Below are 11,054 nucleotides of genomic sequence, written 5' to 3' on the forward strand. Positions count from 1 at the left end.
CCCTACATTTTACAGTGCTTACACCATGTAGTCATTTAGAAAGCACTAGCATGCAATAATGTTAACTTAAGTCAGCACAGCTTGAGCTCAATTAGCACACAATTAACCAGGTGGAAACACTAGGAGTCAAAATTTAGCACACACCAATCAGAACCTGCGATGGATAGATAAAAGGGCCAAAGTCAGCTCATTCAGGTTTGAAACAATGGATCCAAAGAGATGCAAAGGAAGAGGACGTGGTGAAAGAGGAGGACGTGGTGGAGGAGGAGGACGTGGTGGAGGAGGAGGACGTGGTGGAGGAGGAGGACGTGGTGGAAGAGGAGGAGGAGGAGGTGGTCTAGGACAACAGGAAGGTGGTGGAGGAGGAGGGAGAGGTGGAGGAGGAGGAGGACGTGGTGAAGGAGGTGGAGGTGGAGAACGACGGCGACAAGGAAGGGGAAGAGCAAGGGCAAGAAGACAGTCAGTCTCGGATGAAATTCGAGCCACTTTAGTTGACCATGTCCTTGTCCATGGGATGACTATGAGGGAGGCTGGGCAACGAGTACAACCAAATTTGAGTCGCTTCACTGTTGCCTCCATCATCAGAACCTTCAGGGAGGAAAACAGGTAGGTGTACTTGCAGTAAGACTGCTTTGTACAGTAACGTTTAAGTTACTGAACTTATGTGTCTTGAGTTTCAGTATGTTTCCATTATTTGCCTGTAAAATGAATGTGTGACAGTTACAGTAATGAGTGCTTCTATTTTTGTAGGACACAGAGACGACCACCTGGTGGAGGCAGGTTAAGGCTTTTGTCGGAGGAGCAAGAGAGGGAACTTGTAAACATGGTAATTGCAAATAATGTAATCCGCCTGCGAGAGATTCAAAGGAGAGTGATTGAGGATGATCATCTTTTTCGAGGCATAAATGCCATCAGCCTCTCCACAATTGACCGCATCCTCCGAAAGAATCAATTCCGGATGAAACAGGCATACCGAGTCCCTTTCGAACGAAACTCTGACAGAGTGAAAAACCAACGTGTGGAATATGTTCAGGTATGAGTTTTGATACTGTATAAAGTATTGTGTACCATCACAGCATGGCAGTTTATGCTGCCATTTCAGCACTCTTGAACTGTGGTTCAGGGTACCGATAGACTCTACTGTGTTATGTGTTTTGCAGAGAATCTTTGAGATTGAAGGACGGCCTGTTCCCCATGAAATAATCTTTGTGGATGAGGCAGGTTTTAACCTGACCAAAAGAAGGAAAAGGGGGAGGAACATAATTGGCCATCGGGCTATTGTAAATGTCCCTGGTCAGCGTGGGGGGAATGTCACTATGTGCGCAGCCATCAGCCAACGAGGGGTACTCCACCGCCATGCCGTACTAGGACCCTATAACACTATGCTTCTCCTTGCTTTTCTTGATGGTTTAAGACAACATATGTTCCAGCTGCACTACAGGGAACCAGCACAGCCAGAGCAGCCTCACTACGTTGTTGTGTGGGATAACGTCAGCTTCCATCGCGCTGCTCTGGTTCGTGACTGGTTTACCAATAACCCAAGGTTTTCTAATATCTTTCTGCCTGCATACTCTCCCTTTCTAAACCCGATAGAGGAGTTATTTTCGGCATGGCGGTGGAAAGTGTATGACCGAGAACCTTATGTCCGTGTTCACCTCCTTCAGGCCATGGAAGAGGCCTGCCTAGACATATCAGTAGATGCATGCCAGGGGTGGATCAGGCATGCAAGAGGATTTTACCCCCACTGCCTGGCTGGGGCCAATATAGCCTGTGATGTGGATGAGATTCTCTGGCCTGACCCAGACCAAAGACAAGATGCTGAGGTGGGATAATGTTTCTGGTGTGTGTTGTACTGTATAGTACATGAATGACAATGTGCCACTGTACATACATTGGTTGCGTCTTTTGTGTTTATCATGTGACAAGGGTTTTGAAGGGGAGAACCATAAGCAACCTATTTGTTTTGGAACTATTGTTTTGAATTAATTGTACCAGTGTGCAAAACTCTGTTGTAGTGTGTGTCTTTTTGAGGGCTTGTGTTTGATGTCTGAGGGCAAAGTTTGGTTTTTCAGCAAGACTGAATAGTTTTGAGTGTAGAGCTTCATTTTGACCTGGAAATAGGATGTTTGGGAAATTGAGTGAGATGTTATGGATTTGTGTTTACTGTTGTGAGAATATGAGGCGTAGTTTCAAGAAATGTGTTTTAGCAATCGAGAAAAACTGTAATATCATCAGGTATTATTGTAGATGAGGAGATATTCAGTCTTTGCTATTTTACATTTAGGAACATTATTCTGGGTTCTGTTTCCCCCTCTGGGGGCGAGGGTACCTGGACCCGGGGTATAGAGTATGTTTGGGGAGTGTGATTGTGTGTACATGTCCATTTATGTCAATCCTTACGTTGGGTGAGTGCTGAGTGTTTGTATATGTGTGCATGAGGGTGGGAATACATGTGTGTGTGTCTGTGTGTGCCTGTTTGTCTGTGTCTATATGTCAGGTCGGGTCTTAGACTCCACCTCTCTGGGAACTCCCAGGCCCTCCAAGGCCTATCTCCCCTCACCACACTCCCTGCCGGTGACTGATGCCCTCAGGGGTCGGTGCATTGGTGGTTCTTGGTGTCCGGGGCTGGGCGCTCAGGTATGTACCAGCTCACTCCCGGTGGCTACCTGGCGGGGCTGTTGCTCGGTTAGGCCTCCTCCAGGGTGCGGGGGGCCCTCGGGCCTCCGGCCTCTGGGCCTGTGGCTCGGTTCACTCTGGCACAGCTGGCTGCCGGCAGAGCCGGCGGGCACGCCGGTGCAGCCACCTCTAGCTTCTGCTCGGTGGCTACTGGGTGACGCCTTGTCTGGGGATCCTCAGCCCTTCCCATGAGGGTGGCACGGATGCCCCTCCGGTGGTCCTCCTTGGGCTCTTGCACTCTGGGGCCTCTGGATGTCTGGGGCCTGGATCTCCTCCATGCCTGCTTCATGCCCTGGGGGACGGGGCTATGGCTCGCTACATCCTCTTGCAGACCATTACATGTGGAAACCATTTGAATACAAGCGCGCTGATCCACACAGGTATGCACACGGGTGTTTACTGCTCGTAGACTTAAATTACACCTTTCTTGGCTGCTACTTCAAAGCACATTGTGCGCTGTCTGTCCTGCGTGCTGCACAACAACATTGAATATTTAGTATTTACTGCTGTTTACACTTAGCTAGATTAATGCGACGGTGTTGTGTTTAGTATGTTGCTTTGGTTTTTTTGGGGTTTTTTTTTTGCTTGTTTTCTATTCTTCTTCTCTCAACAGGTGATCCAGGAGATTTTGTTTTTTTGATATGTTTTCTGTTTTCTATCGTGACCAAAATATGGGTTTATGAAATTTGTAAATCATGTATATTTATTTATTTTCATAACTATTTACATTGTAGATTCTCACTGAATGCATCAAAACCATTAATAAACACATTTGGAATTATGTAGTAAACAAAAAGTGAACATGTTTAATGTTTTAGGTTCTTCAAAATAGCCATCCTTTGCTTTGATTACTGCTTTGCACACTCTTAGCATTCTCTCTCTGAGCTTCATGAGGTTGTCACCTGAAATGGTTTTCCAACAGTCTTGAAGGAGTTCCCAGAGTTCCTGAGCACTTGTTGGACCTTTTGCCTTCACTCTGTGGTCCATCTCATCTCAAACCATCTCCATTGGGTTTAGGTCAGGTGACTGTGGAGGCCAGGCCATGGTACAGCAGTCCATCAGTCTCCTTCTTGGTCAACGAGCCCTTACACAGCCTGGTGGTGTGTTTGGGGTCATTGTCCTGTTGAAAAATAAATGATGTTCCAACTAAACGCAAACAGAATGGGATTACATATTACTGGAGGATGCTGTGGTAGCCATGCTGATTCCATGTGCCTTCAATTCTGAAGAAATCCCCAACAGTGTCAACAGTAAAGCCCCCCACACCATCACACCTCCTTTTCCATGCTTCACGGTGGGAACCATGCACTGAGAGACCATCCGTTCACCTTTTCTGCATCGCACAAAGACACATTGGGTGGAACCAAAGATCTCAAATTTGGACTCATCAGACCAAAGCACAGATTTCCACTGGTGTAATGTCCATTCCTTGTGTTTCTTGGCCCAAACAAATCTTCTCCGGTTGTTTCTTTTCCTTAGTCATGGCTTCTTAGCAGCTATTTGACCATAAATGCCTGATCAATCTCCTCTAAACAGTTGATGTAGAGATGTGTCTGCTACTGGAACTCTGTGTGGCATTTGTCTGGGCTCTAATCTGAGGTGCAATTTCTGAGGCTGGTGACTCGGATGAATTTATCCTCAGCAGCAGAGGGGACTCTTGGTGTTCTTTTCCTGGGGTGGTCCTCATGTGAGCCAGCTCAGTGGTTGATGGTTTTTGTGCCTGAACTTGGGAATACATTGAAAGCAATTATCCAGACTGACTGACCTTCAGTTCTTTTTTTTTTTCTTTTTCTTTTTTTGACTGATGGACCGTCAGTACTTAAAGTAATGATGGACTGTCATTTCTCTTTACTTAGCTGGTTGATTCTTGCTATAACATGAATTCTAACAGTCTAATTGGGCTGTCAGGTGTGTGCCAACCTGACTTCTGTACAGCACAACTCATGGTCCCAACCCCATTGAGAAGGCAAGAAATTCCCCAAATGAACCCTGACGAGGCACACCTGTGAAGGGAAAACTACTTTCAATTGACTACATTATGAAGCTCACTGAGAGAAAGCCAGGGGTTTGCAGCGCTGTCACCAAAGCAAAGGGTGGCTACTTTGAGGAATCTAAAATATAAAACATATTTAGATTTATTCATCATTTTTTTCTTTGCTACATAATTCCATACCTCTTGCTTCATATATTTGATGTCTTCAGTTTGTATCTACAATATAGACAGCAGAAAAATTAAGACAATCCATTAAATGAGAAGGTGTGACCAAATTGGTAGTGCGTGCAATTCAAAAAGATTTACACCTCCTGCTGGCTCACAGCCATGGTCTCTCCCAGATTAAAGGTCAGCGGCTGGACTGATGAATATAGGTTAAGTTCCCTTAAACCTTCTATTACTCCATTCTTACCTGGTTTACTTAAGGCATGCACAGAAATACGTCATAATACTGCAGGAGTGTTGCTATTCACACCACCGCAGCCCTATTAAAGTCAGTGTTATTTCCCCAACACTTAATCTTGTTATCACAAAAGTCAGAATAATGAATTCCAGACACAGCACAGTGTTACTCTGTCAGGGAACGGAAAAACAGCAGTTCCAGCATTTTTTCTCCCAACCGATTTGCAAAAATCCAATGAGTTGGGTCTGTATTTTAATAATGGAGTCTTTGATAAAATAACAAAATCAAAATGATGCCATATGACTGAGATTTATCAAAACATCTGTTTAACACCTGTTTGGTGTGGTGAAATTTTAGTCTCTGTAGGCACTTATGCAAAATTATATTTAGGCATAAAGTTTTCAGGGGAGTGGCTGCTTCAGGGAACCAGTTTACTAACACAGGATGCCGATACCTGCACGCTGTGCAGAATTTACATTATACAGTCGTGATTGTAGTCCTCCAAAAATACAACAGCACGTTAAACATCGGTGACACTGTGCATACGAGAAATGATGATAGTTTGAGGGAAATGGCTAACCCTCCTCTGAGCCTGGTTCTGCTGGAGGTTTCCTGTTAAAAAGGAGGTTTTCCTTCCCACTGTCGCCAAGTGTTTGCTCATAGGGAGTTTTCTCTGTATTATTGTAGGTTCTTTACACTTTTGACAGTGCACTATAAAACATACACAACATAACAGTGTAACACCTCAGAGGTTTTTACTCCATTTTTGGGAAGTTAAGTTCTGGTTTTGCTGTTTTGGTTCCAGTAAATTGACATGAGGATGAACTTCAGAATCAAGTCTATACCATGGGTACTAATACAGTGGCTACTGCCACTTTTTATCTACAGTCTATTTCTTGACCAAACGCACTAAGCCGATGTGGAGAACAAGACAAATTCATAACTGCTGAAAGCCAAAGTGTTGCCATGTTGACTTTACCAAGCAGTGCTCTGCTTAACAACACACTTAGTAGTCTGACAGCACAAAAGTTTCTCTAAGTAATTATGTCTTGCACACTGCATCACTTCATGTTTGTTCGCTACTGGATCACAGTTTTTAATCTCATATATTAAAAGAAGACGTCTAAATTTTTCAACAGACGTAGGAGCTGCCCTCCATTGACAAAAGTGTGTTGGCGCCTAAATTACAAGCCACAGTTACGCATTACATAGCTACAATGCCCAACTGAGCACGGTATGACTTATATACTCTGAATTGTGTCTTGACCTTTATATAAAAATAAAACACAAAAAACATTTGTTTGGCTCATTGCTGGGAAGTGACACAGTAAAACCTCTGTGGTATTCTTTAAAGTTGATCACATCAGTAGAAATGTGCTGGAAAACTGGCTGGGGTTTTCTGGAGATTGAAAGACAACAGGGATTTGCTTTTTTGATTAAGCTATCATCTCAAAAAATATCTTTCAAACAGCCCAACAAGAATTAAATAGAACCACATTTATGGATTCAGCGGATGTTCTCATCCTCATCTGCTGCTCTATGGTGGATGTTTCCTAACTACATTGTTCATCATGAATGTCTTCATGTGGTGTCGCTCTCATCGGAGCATGCAAAGATTAAGGAAGAAATTAATCATGTTCATTAAATACATCATAGTGGTTATAACTGGATGATGTGTCACAGAGAGGCTGACAGAAATATGAGCTGCAGAGAGATTAAAAGGGAGTTTTCTTTGTTATATAAATGTAAGCGAGATGGAGTAAAGCTACAGAAACAACATGTGGTTTTGCAAAAGTTGTTTTTTTTTTCAGTTGAAATTGCTTCGCATGTGGGTCAAGGTGGTTTTTCATTGGAATTGATGAATAGAGGAGTAATGTTTGCGGTCAGTTTGGTGTCATAAGTCTTTATTTAATGAATAAATAAAGAATTATATGTATATGTCATTAAGTATGTATACTTAATGGCTTGCTTTGATAGACTCCATGTCACGGCAAGGTTACGCCGGTGTGTTTGTGAAACGGACCCAAAAAGGACACACAGGAGAAATGAACTGGTGTTTTGAACAAAAAGCGAGTCTGATACAAAAAACCCAGAAAAACAAGGTGCGGTGAAACTAAACTGAAATCTACACTGGGAAAAACCATGACTATCTATGAAGACAATGAAAAGAGACAAGAACATGAAACTGAACAGGAACGTGCAACAACGTAAAATGAAATAATTCAAACTTGAACAGTGGGAATCAAAAACTCGGACTTGACATGAAAACAAAAAGACGACCCGACAAGGAACACAAGGAGACACAGGACTTAAATACACATCTGAACAAGCCCCTAAAAAAGTCAGTGATCACTCTCAAGCTCTCCTGGTTTTTGTTACCACTATTCATCTGCAGCAAGTTTTAAAGCTTAGTTTTTAAAACCTTATGCTGTAACTACAGCCCAGCCCATGCAGCAGTATATTAATGACTAACCTCATATTGATTAATTGATTGATTGTACATTTACAGCATCCTGCCACGCAATTGCATTTGTTCCTAACCTCCTAACCATCGGGAACCCTCACGTTAACTTTTTTCAAGTGGAAAAAGTTGTCGTTCACCCTCTAGCTTCACTTTGGTTATATTATGGTAACCATAGCTGTAGGTAGCCATCATTATATACCAGCTAGCCCAACTGCAGTAACCCGACAAATGTCACTGCTGTTTAGTTTTATGTCTTCATTTATGTCAGAAGTGATAGCAAAGCTGTAGTTAATTTTTATTTTATTTTTTTTTAGAAATCTCTCAGTCAGAACATGGTATATTATATTTAAATAAAAACTAGCGAGCTAACTCCCTGCTAATTAAACTTCATAAATTCTTTTTCGTGTATGCCTGGATGTTAGACTTAATTGTTACACCTGGTAGAGCAGCAACGCTGATCATTTTATTAAAAATGAAAGAATTTATTCTAGGCATGGCCAAGTGGCAGAAGGCTTTCACTTGGGTGGTCTCAGAATGTCATCTCTGCTTTTTGAGGATGAAGTGGTTCTGTTGGTTTCATCAGATGATGAAGCTCGCACTGGAACGGTTCGCAGCTGAGTGTGAAGCCGAGTGTGAAGCTACCCGGCCCCAGATAAGCGGAAGAAGATGGATGGATGGAAGGAATTTAGACAGTTTGTAACTCTCATTGATGCTGCAGTGTTCGTTTGAATTTGGGACCCGAAGCCTAGTTTGGACCCGGAAACGGCTAATGATGGAACACATGACAGACTGGGGAGACACGAAACACAAGGAGGGACACATGAGAACAGATAAGGGAAGGCACGGGCATAACTAAAAGAAAAAACACTGAGGACAAGACAAACTACATAGAGGACAGGGAAAAGACTCATAAACCAGGAGACACAGGTGAAAGAAAACTAAAACAAAACTCAACTAAATCCTAACTACTAATAACAACACAAGAACTTAACATATTTTCAATATAATATAAGAAATCACAAATCTAAAATAAACTCAAAAAGCTGGGTCACATACCCAGCCCCTGTCACTGCAGCAATCATGAGCATTAAGGGGATAAGCTGAATAGATTTGGTGTGCACATATCAGGATAAAGTACACGTTTGGTTGCAATGTTATAGTATTGTGCAAAAGTTCTGAGTTTGCCCTCATTTCTGTGTATTTTGCTTTCAACGAGTCAGACTTTGTAGTATTTTTCAAAAATTGGTCTTTGGAAATAAATAATTAAATTAATTAATAATTAATTAATAATTAATAATTAAGTACATTCTCCGGGATTTCTGAAGATCTGTTTCTGCTTATTTAATCATTTCAGTCCAGTTCTTGTACCTGACCATTCAAGCCACGTAACACTTCTACACTACTATTCAAAGAGCCCATTTTAAGTTATATTTTTAAGCACTTTGTTACTAGCACCTTGTCACAATAGCACATCATGTATGAAGAAGAAATGATGGACTAAATGTTTCTTAATAATAGGGAGAAATTCAGCAAAGACCTGACACAGGAGTTAAGACCTTCATCTGGACCCTCAGTTGATCCATCCACTGTTCACTGTCGCCAAGAGAGGTGCAACGGTGTCCTTACAAGGTAAGGACGTCAAGAGAGGTACAACAGCGAGTGTTTACATCCATCTGTAAAACATGGTGGAGGTTTGGAGCTGTATTTCAGGCACTGCTGTTTCAGAGCTTGTCAAAATTTATGGAATTATAAATGCTGAAAAAGTACCTTCAGATTTTGATCCGCGATGCAATACCATCTGGAAAACAAGTGATTGGCAACAGCTTCATTTTTCAACATGACAAAGATCTCAAACACACTTCCAGTGCAGTGGATTGGCCTCCCCAGACCTCAAACTTCCCCATTGTTGAAGAAGTCTGGAATCATCCTGACAGAGAATGAAACAAAAGACTATATATCCCAGAAACACGACCCCCCTATTCTTCTTCTGAAGATTTTTTTCTTTCATAATTTCTTAAAGGTTTTCTTTTTTTTCTTTGAAACTTCACACTAACAAGCAAACAAGTAATAATATAATAGTATAATTGATTAATTGATTAAAAAGAAACAAAAACAGAAAAAACTGCAGTTTCAGGTTTTGTGGGATTTAGCTAAAAAGTAAAAGTGATGTTAGTTTCAAGCAAACTGTAAAGGTAAAACTGACATTGTGTAAGAGAACAGTGCAAACTGCAGTAATACAAAGTGTGTACACTATAAAGCTAGGAAATAACCTGAAGTAACTGTTTTCTGTATGACTTGAGCAGTCTCTTACATCTATGTGGAGGAATTTTCACCGACTTTATAAAGCCGCTCCAGTTCATGAGAATTGGGGACGTTCATTTATGCACAGCATTTCATTTGAATAGGTTATTACAACGTCTTGATTTGTTTCCCCCCCTCTCCGCTCTGGTGCACTTGTATTGTTGGGATTGTTATCCTATTGCGAGATCTGATTTCAGCTCAGCTTTCAGCTCTGATTTCAGCTCTCAGACTAGAAGGTTAGGTTAATACGTTTTTGGAAAATGTATTTTCTGCACCAGAGGGTGTTTAACTAACAGTTTAGCAGCTACAACCATTCTTATACAAAGTCTGACGTTTTCAGAGGATGAAACGTAATAAGCTAAGATCATTTAAAATATAATGACTGTTCTTAATACTTTGATGAAAATCCTTTGCAGTCAGTGACTCTGCACATGACATCACCCCTGGACATGTTGTGTTTCCTCCCTTGACAAGCTCTGCGAGTCCTCCACTGGAGCTGGTTTCAGTTGCCGCTTGCTTGTGGGTCTCTCTGCCTCCAGCTTTGTATTTAATAACTGAAAATCTGCTCCATTGGATTCAGATCAGGTGACTGACTATTTCTTTGCCCTGAGAAACTCTTATCAGTACTCTTGGGGTCAATATCAGTTTACGGTGTGAAGCGCTGTCTGATCGGACGAATCTGCTCGGGGATGTTCCACCATTGTGCACTCATCTCAGATTGCTGAGGCTCTCCTAAAGTGTTTTCTGTTTCTCTGATACGTTTATTTTGTTTTTCCAGCCTAATATTATCACCATCCTTCAAAATCTCTGTGGACCTTATTTTGGGCAATTTCAGTAAAATGCTATCAAATTCAGGTTCAACACAATGCCAGACCCTCCTTTTTACTCCTTAACTTGTCAGGCAATAACAAAGGAACATGTTTCATGTAGCCGGTCAAGAGTCGAATTTACTTACTGAGCCTCTGAAAACAGGAAAGCGTGTATAAAAACTGGATGTAATGTTCCTAAAAAGGTATTGCAATGCTTTTATTAAACCCTCTAATTAAAGCTGAAAGTCTGCACTTCAGTCACATCTGTATTATTTTTTTCTAATTCACTGAAAATGCACTGCAGCGGTGTACGAAGATGAAAATGAAAAAACTAACTGTAACTATCTGGATAACCACTCTGTCCACGTTATGGGCAGCTTTCCCCCAGTTACAGTCACAGAATTTTAT

General features: G+C 41.7%; 1 protein-coding gene across 1 annotated transcript; it reads left to right on the top strand.

Moving 5' to 3' along the window:
* The first annotated feature begins 327 nt into the window (after positions 1 to 327).
* Positions 328 to 5,262, top strand: LOC145420403 (uncharacterized). The gene is made up of 3 exons (XM_080289616.1): positions 328 to 606; positions 751 to 1,033; positions 1,161 to 5,262. The coding sequence occupies exons 1-3, from the start codon at positions 515 to 517 to the stop codon at positions 1,830 to 1,832; spliced, it is 1,047 nt and encodes a 348-aa protein (XP_080145742.1). The 5' UTR covers positions 328 to 514; the 3' UTR covers positions 1,833 to 5,262.
* The last annotated feature ends 5,792 nt before the right edge of the window (positions 5,263 to 11,054 follow it).

This window comes from Astatotilapia calliptera, chromosome 15 (genome assembly GCF_964374335.1).
Source record: "Astatotilapia calliptera chromosome 15, fAstCal68.1, whole genome shotgun sequence".
Classification (NCBI taxonomy): Eukaryota; Metazoa; Chordata; class Actinopteri; order Cichliformes; family Cichlidae; genus Astatotilapia; species Astatotilapia calliptera.